A 13,943-nucleotide genomic window follows, 5' to 3' on the forward strand; every position below is an offset into this window, starting at 1 on the left:
CCAGCCCTCTCCTATTTTTTTTCCAAAATGTAAATGTACTTACCCACGTGTGAAGTTGCCTGGTAGACCTGCTCATTTTAATTTGTATCTGTGGGGTTAATACCTGTGTGGAATTGCATGTGATCAAGGGCAGGGCTATAGAAGGAGGCCCAGCCAGAGCAAGAGCCACAGGCACATATCCCCAGGCCTAGCTGCTCAGCTCAGTTCCCAAGGAGTGCATATACAGTCCTCCACCTGTGAGGTGTGTAGGGCTCAGGAAGAGGAACAATGAGCACTTTCTCAGCAACCAGATTGTTTTGATCTTATCCATCTGAGACTCCATCTGAATGGAGCACCCTCTGGAGCACCCTCTCCAGAGCCACACCTGCCTTCCCATCCAGTTTTCCACACACTCATATTCTCTTTACCGTCTTGCCTATTGTATGGATTGGGAAGGGGGAGGGCCTTATGTCTACACACCTAAAAAAATTATGTGAAGACAGAACGATGGCATTTGGGATTAAAATACTAAAATTGAAGACTTTTGTGTAAAAATAAGATATGCTTTAAAAAAAAAACTACCACCCATGGAGAGACCTGGTGGGTGGGGTGTAATCTGGAGAGGTATACTTGGCACCTGTGAGGGAAGCCCTCTAGGAACTAGATTTCAAGGCACCTTCTGATAACCTCACCCAGGAAGGACAGCATGGGAGGGCAATGTGGGCCACTGCTCACTCAAGCAAGAGCGATGGACAGAGTTGTTTTAGGGACTGAGCAGGAAAGAGTGGATGTGCAGCTCTGCTCTTGGGGCTGACAGAGGCTAGTCACTATGCACTATCAAGGGCCAGATGGCCAAAGTTTTAGGCTTTTGGGGCAGCATGGTGTCTGCTGCAGCCACTGCCTTTGTAGTATGAGAGCAGATGTAGACAATTTGCAAAGGAACAGACTTTATGTGAAGTCCATATCACTTTCACAAGTCACTAAATACTATTTTTTCTCCAAAGATTCAAAAATATTAAACCACTCTCAATTTGCAGGCTGCACATAAGTTGTGGGCTAGAGTCAGCAAACCCTAATGCATCTGAGCCAGACTCCTTCTCGAAAAAAGACCGGCTTCTTGGAACAGGAAGGAGATCATGGTGACAAGCACTTGAAGGCTGGTGGATGGACGGCTGGGCACTGTTATGATCTTCCCGTAGGGGCCAGCAAGTCATGAAAGGAGGTTGCTGGAGCCAGAGACCTGGGAGAAACCTGAGTGAACAGAGCTTCAGGGGACTAGATGATGGGGAACAGTTTAATTTGCAAAAGGGCACAAGAATAAAATCATGGGTTTGTGGTCTGGAAGTGATTCCCAGGAAATTCTGAAAGCATTCTGTGGGTCAGACAGCTGGTGAGCCTGCAGGAAAAACAGGTGACCACAGGGCCAGCAGAGTTTACCAAGAGCATGGCGCACTAGCACCAGGGCTATGTTAGCGAAAATGAGAACTGTCAATAAAAAGAGAATGGAAAGCCTGGGGAAGTCACTGGAAACTCTCTGGTGTGTATCTTTCCAGAACTTTGGGTGCAGATTTTGAGTTGAGATCTCACTGAACACTCTTGTTTGCCAAAACTTATGAGGTTCTTTCTATCTAAGGTGATTTTAAAAATGACAGCTGAAAAGACAAAGCCATTGAGCAGATATTTCAAAATATAACCATCTGCCCTGTTTTGGACATTTAAGATGTATTTACCTCCAATCCCCATTTTAGAGTATTATTTTTAGAATGGAAAATACGAATACATCGTTTTGCACATCTGTAAGTATTTTCTAGAAAATACTTCCCAGAAGAAGAAGTACGAGGATTAAGTTTGCTTCATGGCCATTTTGATTAAGGTTCAAGATGGCAGAACAAGGTGCGTAAGTTTCTCGGGATTTCAGTACTAACTCTGGCAAAGTTCCTCACCCACTTCCATGGGCCAGAGAAATATTCACTGGACTATGCAGAATGGCTGGCAAGTATGGCTGCAGAATGCTAGAACACCAGATTGCTGTATGGAAACAAACAGTACAGGAAGTCAGAGGCCAGCTTAATGAGGAAGGTCCTTACAGACATGGAATGGCTGGTCAGAGGGGTGGCCCTAAGCACTGAAGGCATTCAAGTGGCAAATCAGGGTAATCACCTACTTCAGGGGTCACAGAGGGTATTCCTGGGCAGTGCAGATGCTGGCTCAATGCTCCCTGTCTTTCCACAAACATTTCACGGGCACCTCTGCATGCCTGGCAGTGTCCCATAGAGTCTCTGCTTGCGCCTTGCAGTTCTGAGCTGGGGCTTTCTGGGTAGGCATGCTGGGCGACACTGTTTTCGTGTAAGGAAGAGAGACCTATGGTGCCATGTGCCACTGACCAAACACTGAGAAGTAAATACCTATATGCGCATTAGGTTTGGGCTACTTTTCACATTCCTAATTACATTGAACTGAAGTCTCCTCATCCTGGGAAGAGAGGCAATCTGTGTCTTCAGGAAGCACACCAGCATGCTAGCAGCACACGCCAAAAGCATCTGCGGTGCTCAGGGACAGTGTACAGGGCCAGCTCAGAACTCCAGCGGCGGGAGCTGTGGCGAACTTCACGGTAACTGTTTTTGGAGTAAACCATTGGAAACTCTCACTTTACAAAATCAAACTGAGATGTGTTACTTGGTGCCAGAGTTTTCATGTGGGTGTGACTGGGTGATCTCTGCTCCTAGGAGCCAGAGCAAGGCACAGGCAGGTGGCCAATGGGGGTGGGGTGGGCAGCTTTCCTAGTCTTTCCTGGTTGCTGTGCTGAGCTTGCAGGCCTCATGCAGCCCGCTGGTGCTGCGGGGGACATCTGGCAGCGTCACAACATGCAGCCCTGCCCCTGGTGGAAAGCGCTGCTATCCGTACCTGAGAGGAAGCCACTGCCTGCAGCCTCAACTACCTCAGCAAGATAAAATCCCACTCATTGCCACTTACATAAATGGGACAGGAAGTTTCTGAATAGCTTCTCCCATGACCCGAGGCTGTTCCCTTGCAATTGCTAAATGAGAGGCTGAAATGAGCCCAGACAACACCTTATCAAGGCTTGGGGGGGGGGGTGTGGATGCAGAGCTTGAGAGGCAGACAGCAACATTTCTGCTGGACCAGAGAGTGCCCCATGTGGACCATTTGATGCAGAAATACCAACAGCTGGGAGAGCCATCAGAGGATGCAAAAAAGTGTGGTCATATCCCAGTGATGTGGCCACAAAGAGAACTGCAAGCTGCAGAAAAGTGTGTGGTGGCACTGTCCTTGTGTCTGTCTGAGCAGGGTGACCTGGCTGGGTATCACAGTCCTGGTAGGCGCCGCTCTGTCACAGAGCATCTGGGGAAGTACTTGGCTTTTCTACAAAATAGGTCGCCTTTCCACTCTTGTTATGCTCCCTGTCGACTTTCCTGAAATCGCCAGGGGCAGAAGCAGCGCTCCCTGGAGACATTTTTCTTCGACAAACATGTCCCTCCACAGGGCCTGGAGTAGAGCCAGGGCCTGGACTCAGGGAATTCTCCCCCTCCCCTGAGAAGGAGTGTCAACCAGAGACAGAACAACTGCCTTTTGCCTCTCCTTCCAAATCTATTAGGGAGTGATCATAAGGAGAGAAACTAATACTGACAAGAATTATGCCATTGTTCTATTTCATCTATTTAGTAACCTGGAGTTGCAATTTTTAGAAAAAAAAAAGATTACCTTTTAAATAACCCATTCATTATGGTACATGAATGAATGCCATGTTACCATGTTCAAAATGTCACTCTCCATTAAGGGTGTGTGCTGGTAAGTGGCACTGAGTCACCACTTTCTCCTGACAGACAAACACCCCTGCCTGGCAGCCTGGGATAATGGGAGGCGAGTTTGTGAGTTTCCTTGGCTCTTAGCAAGTCACCTGTCTGGCCACACACCCAACGAAACTCCACTCTGCAAGAAGGCCACTTGCTTTCTGCTCCCTGGTGAAGGGGAGGGGGACGAGGACTGATGAAGTTCCTGCCAACGTAGCCCTATCAATTTCCAGGCTCGGTTCAGAAACCACACATGTGGGACTCTGGTGTGTGACGGGGAGCCGGTCACAGTCCCCTCTGGCCACAAGCTGACTGTGAGAAATGTGAGGTGAGGACAGACTCGCATCTGAGCAGACTCAGCTCCGCTCTGCATGCCCGTGAGGAGCCTGCCTGGGCTGGCAGGTGAGCAATGTGGCGAGCACTCTTCCAGCCTCCCTTCCGCCCGAGAAACCCACATACTGTTTCCATCATTTACTTTCAAACCCGCTGAGTATTTGGACTTTTTCTAAGTGCTGCGGTGACACAAGGAAAGGGAAGGCCAGGCCATGCAGGGGTGGGACAGGTATCTGGTAGGGGAAAGTAAGAGGCAGATGAGGTCACAGAAAGCAGCACAGAGAAGATGGCCCCAGGACGCAGGCCCGCAGCTGCCCTGTGCAGAGGCTCACATACCTGATATGGCATACAAATTGGAATGCTGGTACTCGTAGTCTGTCCGGGTGCTATTCCTGCCTCGGAAGGTGGCTGGCAGTGTTAGAGAGATGTGCCTGAGAGAGACAGAGGAGAGAGAAGTAGTTACAAGGAGTGTATGCAGAAGTGTCCATGCTGCCCGCCCCCAAGCTATCCATAGGCTAACAGTGGCATGGAGCAGGCAGAGCACCTCCTCCTCCTTCAACCTCAGCTTTTTCAAGGAGGCAGAAGCTTCCAGGCACCAGCAGCAGAACACCTCTGTAGAGAAGGGCTTCTTAATCCTTGTGAAAATGTTCCACAGAGGTAGTTAATTGGCCCAGGCCTCCACCTGGGGAGCAGTGAAGCAGAAGGACCAACACACACAAGCTTAGACAAGAGCCTCCACACCCGCCACAGGGCTGCCAAAGACCCTGTGCACACAGCCCTCTGGAACGAAGGTGCTGGGGTTTCCAACCAGGTGAGCATGGGTGACCAGAAGCCTCGGTTAGCTCTGACCTGCTGTCCCGTGCCCTCACCTTCGGGACAGACTGTAGATTAGTTGCTCAGGAAAGCACCTTCCATTGGTTCAGGAAGGATCACTCTGAGCGCAGGGCATGGATTTCACAGCCGCCTTCAGAGAGCGAAGAGGAAGGAAGACTAGGATTACAGGAAGGTGCAGAAGGCCCAGGGGCTGGCCTGGAACCCTCAGTAGCCTGTGATTAGGCAACACCCAGCTGCTTCCCAAAGTAAAGCCACAAGAGAGAGTCACCCACAGAGCAGTCGCCACATAGTGCCCTCTGCACATAATACCCGTGACCTTCCAGGATGGATTCCTAGGAAGAAGCGCACTCAGGCAGGACCAGGATGAGCTCCTCGGGAGCAGGGCATGCATCAAGGACTCTAGTGGTGGGGAGACAGCTGTGCCACAGACCCACAGGCAGACCCAGGCTGCAGGGAGCCAGTGACATATGCATATGGGAACCCTGGAGCACTGTGCTATCCATGAGAGGGGGGTGGCTTGATGACTCCTCAGGAAGTAAAGGGAGACAAACGCAGGAAGTTGGGGAAGACTCTGATGTGGGCTGGGGCATACCTGGGGAGCCAAGCTAGACAGACAGGCCGGGGTCAGAATGGAATGATGCCAAGTGCCACAGCACTGTGGGCTGGGTTTTGTTCCCTGGAATAGACAGGTCCCAAGCTCTGTTCTGCTGGTCATGGTGCAGACTAGGGGTCAGAATGGAATGATGCCAAGTGCCACAGCACTGTGGGCTGGGTTTTGTTCCCTGGAATAGACAGGTCCCAAGCTCTGTTCTGCTGGTCATGGTGCAGACTAGGTCCCTAAGAACCTAGTCAGCTAGCAGCTGTGCTGTGGTGACTCCCTCAAGGCTTGAGGCCTGGGCTGCTGAGGTTCAGGAAGAAGGTCTCTTTACAGAACTGAGGCAGGTATGCCAACCTGGACGGTGGCAAAGAGAAAACAGGGCAACCTGGCCTGTGGAGTCAAACAGGATCAACACAGAGCATATGGCAGGGCAGGCAGAGGTGGGGTGGGGCATGGCGACATCTACAGATGTAAAAGAATACTTGCTTTAGAGTGTGATCAGAAAGATGGTGTCATTTGAGGGAGGGCAGATGGGACCACTGGGGAGAGTTCCATAGGATGCAGGCCAAGGAGGGAAACTGTGGACTGGCCCATGGGAGACTGAGGTGTGGCAAAGAGGAGGCTGTGAACCAGAGGCTGTGTGAGTATCTCTGAGCTACAGTACATCTGGCCTGTGGGAAGATCTAGAAGGAGACTGGGATGGACTATGGGACCACAGGATATGGCCCAGCACAAGCCTGGACATCATCTTGAAGGGTTTTTAGGCAGAGATATGACAAGACACAGATGACAAATTTCAAAGCTGAAGGACCTTCCTGTGGGACAGTGAGGAAACAGAGTGGAGATGTTGGGTACATGGAACAGTGGCAAACTGTGATAGAGATGTCATGAAACTGTGAAAAGCACCTGCTGTATGCAGACCCTCCATTCTTGCCAAAATGGGTTGAGAGACCAAAAAGAAATAACATGTAAATAATTAAACAATGACACTGCCATTGTAGGACAAATCATTGTGAACAAAGGAGGAGCCCGGGCTCGGCTCAGATAAGGAACTAACTGATTAAAGTGCCGGCCTGGCCTTTGGTTCTGTAACTCATGCTCACTTGCTCAACAGGACATTCCAGAAATACTTAGCTGTGGGGGTCTCCGGCCCCTTGCAAAAGATAGGATCTGCAAGCAGTCTGCTGACCAGAGATGAGCAACTAGAAATGTTCCTGTGCGTGCCTTCTTGGAACCAATCATTTTAAAAGATACAATGTGATGTAACCCCTTCTTCCCCTTCCCGCTCTTTTTCCTTTATAAACCCCTACTTTTAGAAGGTCGGGGCTCTCTCCCACTCCCGCTGCGTCGGTCTGTGTGGATTGAGTCCCTGCTTAAGCCTGACATTAAAAGAAACCTGTTGCTTTTACATTTGAGTGTCTCGGCTTCTATGGCGGTCCTCTAGGTGACTCCTAGGTGACTGGGGGGTCTTGGCTCCTGGTCAGGGGTCTTGGCACAACAGGTTACTGCAGACCTGTAAGTTTTGGGGACAGTGCACAGCACAGGGGATGCAGAAAGAAGGGTGTACGTCCTACAGCAGCCCAGAAACCTGGCTCTGAAGTGGCTCCATCCAACCGGGACTCCTAGCAGAAACCTTACTTCTTCAGGCACCACACCGACCTTAGCTGACTGCAGCCTGCAATTCTTTTGCCTTAGCGTGTGCTGTGATTTGAGTGAGACATGATCCCCATGTGTTTGAGCACGTGGTCCCTGTTGGTGGTTCTGTTTCAGAAAGCGAAGAACTTTTAGAAGGTGAAGCTTTGTTGGAGGAAGTGGCCACTGGGGGTGGGCTTGAGGTCTTAAACTGAGCTCTGCTTCCTCTCCACTCTCTGCTTCCTGCTCCCAGTGTGAGGAGGTCAGGCATCCCAGCAGTGCAGCCTGTGGCCACAGCTTCCCTCCAGGCTGGTCTGTAGTCCCTCAAACTATAAGCCGAAATAAACCTTTCCTCCCTCAAATTTCTTCTTGGCCATTATTTGGTCACAGCAACAAAAAGAGTCACGAGGGCTGGAGAGATGGTTTAGCGGTTAAGCGCTTGCCTGTGAAGCCTAAGGATCCCGGGTCGAGGCTCGGTTCCCCAGGTCCCACGTTAGCCAGATACACAAGGGGGCGCACGCGTCTGGAGTTCGTTTGCAGAGGCTGGAAGCCCTGGCGCGTCCATTCTCTCTCTCTCTCTCCCTCTATCTGTCTTTCTCTCTGTGTCTGTCGCTCTCAAATAAATAAATAAATAAAAATTAAAAAAGAGTCACGAATCCAGCCTCTTTCCCCTCCTTCTGTGAAGCAGGGTTTTCTAGATCTGCCTTGGACACTCTGGGTGTCCTCATCCACAGCCACACCCTGCTTTCCGCCAGCTCCCCATGGGCGCCCACCTCTTCCATCCTCCTCCTCTCACTGCTTGCTTCTCCCTCTTCCAGGAAGAGTGAGTCTTGAAATCCTGGAATTGTCCTTGTCTTCTTGATGCCCCAGCTTGATTTAAAAAAAATATTTTTATTTATTCACTCATTTATTTGAGGAGGTGGGGAGAGAGAGAGAGAGAGAGAATATGCATGTCAGGGCCCCCAGTCTCTGCAAATGAACTCCAGACACATGTGCCACCTTGTGCAGCTGGCTTATGTGGGTCCTGGGGACTCAAACCTGGATCCTTAAGCTTTGCAGGCAAGAACCTTAATGGCTAAGTCATCCCTCCAGCCTCCCAGCTTGATTCTTTAGCCATGTCCTCTCTCTTCCTGGAATCACCATGCTTCCTCACCTGTTCTCCAAAGTCCTCCTCATTCTTCAAGGCCCCTTCCAACTATCCTCTCTGGAAACCCTTTCCTGGGCATATTTCAGGTGGGACTGGGTGCTTGGTCATTCTCTCTTGTAACTGTGACGTCCTCAATGGCAGGGTCAAAGCTCTTCAATTTTGTACCTATTTTCTAGGATAATTTCTATCAGGGTAGACAATTACTGAACATTGTTAACCAAATCCAGGGTCGAATTTAGTCCATTAAAGCCTCTACTTCATTTCTCTGTATAATTTTCCAGGTGGGCTCATGTGCCTCAACTCTGACCCCCTTTCATGGAGGGGAACAGGTGTGACATCAGCAGAAAGCAGCAGTAGTAGCCAGGGACTTAGAGGGAGAGAAAGGAAGGTCTCACTCAGAGACCAGGAGTGATGTGTGATGATGGGAACTATGAAACTAAGAGAGCTAAGTCACAGGCCTGTGTCTTTAAGGGAGGAGCCTCATGGAAGCCACATGTTGAATTGAAATCAAGTTACCAGAAACTTTAGCTGGAGTCGCTGATGCAAGTATGGGATAGATGGGGCTGAGAAAGCAGCAGAGTAGAGGGGCCTGACTTAAGACAGCTATGGGAAAGGGGGATCGACTCCTCCTTACTCCCCTCATTTTTTGTTCCCACTCTTCCTAGACAGAGGAAGCAGGGACAGAAGGCTGAGGGGTCAGATCAATAGTGCTAAGCAGAACAGAGAAGTCGCCTGTCATAGGAGTGGCCCAAGAGTGCTTTGGCATTAGGTTGGCCTGAAAGTAACAGGCTCGAGGAGTGAGCTATACACGGAGCAACCTGAGGCTCTACTCCCAGCACCAAGCATAGGCCAGGAGCTCTCACGTCGACCAACAGCCTGCTCCTTTCCACAGGCTTCTCAAACAGAAGGAATTAATCTGACCTTGCCAAAGAGGAAACTGGAGTCCTCAGCAGCAAAGTCGGTACGAAGTCTGGGAATGAGAATCAGTGTCAGTCTCCATGATCTGGAGGCAGTTACAACTATCACCACTGAAAGCTAGCTTGCCACACCACCCTGACTGTCAGGATGGGGAGTGGTCACTCAGGCAGGGCATGCAATGCCCATCCCGTGCTTCTGAAGCCAGTGATGCCAGGGCTTCACCATTCCTGTCACTCAGTGGTCTGGTGACCCTGATGGGTGATGGTGCACTGTATGCTGACCATGCCAGTAGCCCAGACCACGTAGCTATAGCTGCGATCAAGGCACCATTCCCCAGGGTCTGTTGGTCAACACTGTGGCAGAGGCATATCACCTCTCAGCATACATGGGTCATGATTCAGGAAGGGCAGGTGGCACATGACCAGGTGTGTGGTGAACATGTGCCAGTGTTTTAACTTGGAGTCCATTTGATTCTTGCCATTTCCCACCCTGGCATCATTCTTTAGTCTTGCTCCTAAGCTGAGTGCAGGACCACTGTAAAGATCCACTGGGGTTTTCCCTCTGCATTAAATAGAAGCCATCCCTTGGTTGTGAGGTTCTACCAGTGTAGCCCACCTCTGTCTATGCTCATATCCACCAATCTCAGCTGCAGCTCTTTGACCCTATATCCTCTTGGCTCTCTTGTGGCCCAGGCCCTCTGTACTTGTACCCTCTGCCTCAGACTCTTCCCCCCGGTCTCCAGAGCCTGCCTCCCCTCAGAGATGACTATCCTAACTACCCCTCTCCTCCAGCCACTCTCGCACAATGCCCCACCTTGCTGTGGGGCACAGCCCTCCCTTTCTACAAAGCAGAACCTGCTCTCCATCATCCTTCCTCTCTCCAACACCCTCAGTGTCCAGCCCAGCCCAGCCCAGCAACACTTTCACAATGGGGCCAATCCTATAAGATTATCTAGTGCTTGGTGAATGGATGAATAAATTTGATGCTGACTTTTAGGTGGAGATAATTTTGGGAATCTTCCAGCAAGGTTTCCCTCTTGCCTCCTCCTCATCCTAGGACTTGGCTGGTTAATGGTTTAGAAAATGCAACAACTTCTAATTTAAGGATACTTTTGCAGAAACAATAAATACATTCCTCATGGCACTGTTTATAAAACCAATGAGAGATCAAACAATAGAGGACTGACTAGTTAAAGAATTATGGCCCAATGGTGTGTGGAAATACGTCACAGAATTTATAAACATTTTAGGAGATTATTAAAAGGACCTTACTACTGTCCTTGCAACTTGGTTAGAAAGAGGAAAATATGATTTCCACACTTGGAATTGGAACTGGCCAACCCAAGGCTCTGGCTGAACCTGCGTGCCATGATGGCATGATGATTCCCGACCAGGCCCTGCGGCGGGAGAGCAGGGAGTGACAGGACTCCACAGGGCAGACTCAAACACAAAGCTTGTTTTTGTAGCAAAGCCAGGGGCTACAAAGCTTCAAACAACATGGAGAAGTCCCAGAAAGCAGCTGTTGTTGGTGCCTGCAGTTTCCGTGGAGGTCACAAGAGTGGGTCTATAGAGCCCACTCCATAGGCAGACATAGCAGACTACCTGAACCTTGGGATAGGCACTTGCAAGGAAGACATGCTTCCTCCTTGGATTCTTGGGGTCATCAGTGGCCAATGACTTCTGCCACTCAACTCCAAGATCTGTTTGCTGCCTGGAGAGCTGGAACTGGAGCGGCTCCCAAGCCCTGAAGAACCTTCATCTGGCTTTCCTCCCTGGCCTCTGCTAGGACCTGCCCACAGGAGACAGGGTGCAGCTGCCAGGCTGGGCCTTGCTAGTGCTTCGGGTGGCTGTCACATCTGTGCAGGAGGGACGTGAGGTTCTGTAACAAACAGATGAGCATTGTGCCTGCTGCCAACAACAGCTCCTGCTAAGTGGATGCTGGAGGAAATTTCATTCTTGCCCCCAAGTCAGTGTGAGGCACCTTATTCAATTAACATGGCCACTAAGCTCCAGACAGCCCCATACAAAAGCCCTTCAGTTACAGAAGACATTTTATTACATGACAATAGTTGCCAGCACGATTTATTTCCTTTGATGGGATTCTGCTTTTTTCTTGCTAATTTAAATCTGTATTTTCTACTGCTGATTCCAGGTCTGTGTGAATTTTTAAAATGTTACCATTAATCTTGTGAACCCAGTGGCCACATATAATGAAGACGGCCCTGCCGGGCAGCAGTAGAGTCTCCTCTGAGACTATCAAAGGGGAGTGGCGAGGGACAATTGCAAGGAAGGTGGACTGACCTGCAGCTGTAGACAGGTGTTATTTTTAAAAAAAACATTTTACTTATTTATTTGAGAGAGAGGAGAAAGTAGAGAGAGAGAGAGAATGGGTGTGCCGGGGACTTTAGCCACTGCAAACTCCAGATGCATGTGCTACCTTGTGATACTGGCTTACATGGGTCCTGGGGATTTGAACCTGGGTCCTTTGGCTTTACAGGCAAGCACCTTAACCGCTGAGCCATTTCTCCAGCCTGACGTGTTATTTTTATTTTGCATTCTCTACACATGCACACATGCATGTGCACACACACACCCACATATTCACACACACATATCCCTTCTACTTTCCTAGGGCTGAAAGTCATATCAAAGCTACCTTCTGGGACAACAGAGTCCAGTGTGTTCTCTCTGAACATTTGTGGGTTCTTTAAACTTTCAAGGGGACAGAAGGTCACAATAATTTTAAAATACTGAGACATTTCTTGGCTTTTTCTTTCTGTATTTTTTTTTTTTTTTTTTGAGGTAGGGTCTTGCTCTAGCCCAGGCTGACCTGGAATAGACTCTGTAGTCCCAGGCTAGCCTCAAACTCAAGCAATCATTCTACCTCTGCTTCCCAAGTGAGTGCTGGGATTAAAGGTGTGTGTCACTATGTCTGGCTTTTGGCTTTTTCTTAAATGAGACATGAAGAAGCACGAGAGCTCTGTGATAGTTCACATTTATAATCCTAGCACTTGGGAGGTTGAAGCAGAAGGATTACCATGAGTCCCAGGGTAGCCTGGGCTCCCGTGTAAGACCTTGTCTTGAAAACAAAACAAAAACCAAATTAAAATAGTATAAACTATATAAGAAAGACATTCCATAAATTAGGTTTCAACATTTTAAAATCTTGCTTTTTTAAAAATTATTTTTTGTTATTTTTATTTATTTATTTGAGAGTGACAGACAGAGAAAGAGGCGGGGGGGGGGCAGGGAGGGAGGGAGGAAGAGGGAGAGGGAGGGCGCACCAGGGTTTCTAGCCACTGCAAATGAACTCCAGACGCGAGCGCCCCCTTGTGTATCTGGCTAATGTGGGTCCTGGGGAGTCAAGCCTTGAACTGGGGTCCTTAGGCTTCACAGGCAAGTGCTATGCCATCTCTCCAGACCCAAATCCTGCTTTTAAAATGATACTGTGTCTGGCTGGAGGGATGGCTTAGCAGTTAAGGCATTTGTCTGCCAAAGCCAAAGGACCCTGGTTCGATTCCCCAGGACCCACATTAGCCAGATGCACAAGGGGGCTCAAGCATCTAGAGTTCGTTTGCAGGGGCTGGAGGCCCTGGCATGCCCATTCTTTCTCTCTCTCCCTCTTTCTCTGTCAAATAAATAAATAAATAAAAATAAAATATTTTAAAATGATACTGTTACAAAAATGAAAAGATGAATGACAGTCTTGGAGAAATATTTATAAGCACACATCTGACTATGCCCAGGATATACACAGGGGCTAAGTGAAACGGGGTAAAAAAGAGCATATATTACATGGTTTTATGTCTAGAATATTTTAGAAAATGCAAACTAACTCATGGAGCTAGGAAGCAGACCAAAGGTTGCCTGAAGATGGAAGGACGCATTCTAGAGACTCACAAAGGATGTGTGGTGGCACACTCATAACTTGGATATTTGTGATTCATGTGTGCACACATGTTGAAAGACACCAAACTGTTACTGGAAGAGTGTGTAGCTAATAATACACTGAGCATACTCCAGAAAAGCTGAACACATTCTCCTGATAAAAAGAAAGTCCTGGACATCAAAGACCTTGGAGCTTGTGGCATTCCAGAACAAGCACTGCAGATCTCAGGTGGTACATCCTAGAAAAGACTGATGAGAACCTCAGACTTTTCCTGTCATGCAAGTGCCTGAAGATAATACCGTTACCAAGGTTAAAAATGAAAACATTGTGATCCAGAAGGTGTTGTTTTTTTTTTTTTTTTACATCTTCAAATTTAAGACAATAACCCAAGGTCATTGCGACTTCTTTCTCTAAAATAAATTAACAGTTCCATAGGACAGTCTACTGCCATGGTTGCACACGTGTGTATGGCATGGTGCCAATGGGCCTTAAAGATATGCAGCTCCCGGGCGTGTGTATGGGGCTGACTGAACAGCTGTACAGGGGAGAGTGGACTCCAGCAACCAGTCCTTGCCCCTTGCTTTGCCTTGTCCATGCTTTCAGTAAGAAACTGCATCCCTTTTGATGAGAAAGGAGATGGCAAAGCCAAAAGGAGTATTCTTCTTGAACCCCAGGGCACAGCAATCAGTGCTGGTGCAGGGAGAGCCTTTCTCCACCCCCTGTACAGTAATCACTGTGAAAGGGCAGTGGACATGACCAGGGGCAGGGCACGACGCAAAGTGGGGGATGAGGAAGGTGGAAGAAA

The 13,943-nt window shown here is 48.9% G+C and overlaps 1 protein-coding gene across 1 annotated transcript in view; it reads right to left on the reverse strand.

The window, feature by feature from the left end:
• The window catches only part of Mvb12b (multivesicular body subunit 12B), a 197,450-nt gene that overhangs the window by 70,818 nt on the left and 112,689 nt on the right, over positions 1–13,943 (reverse strand). Inside the window, exon 7 of the mRNA XM_045158923.1 lies at positions 4,458–4,552. Coding sequence (XP_045014858.1) covers positions 4,458–4,552 — 95 coding nt within the window. The remainder of the gene's footprint in view (positions 1–4,457; positions 4,553–13,943) is intronic.

The sequence above is a fragment of the Jaculus jaculus genome, chromosome 1 (genome assembly GCF_020740685.1).
Source record: "Jaculus jaculus isolate mJacJac1 chromosome 1, mJacJac1.mat.Y.cur, whole genome shotgun sequence".
NCBI lineage: Eukaryota > Metazoa > Chordata > Mammalia > Rodentia > Dipodidae > Jaculus > Jaculus jaculus.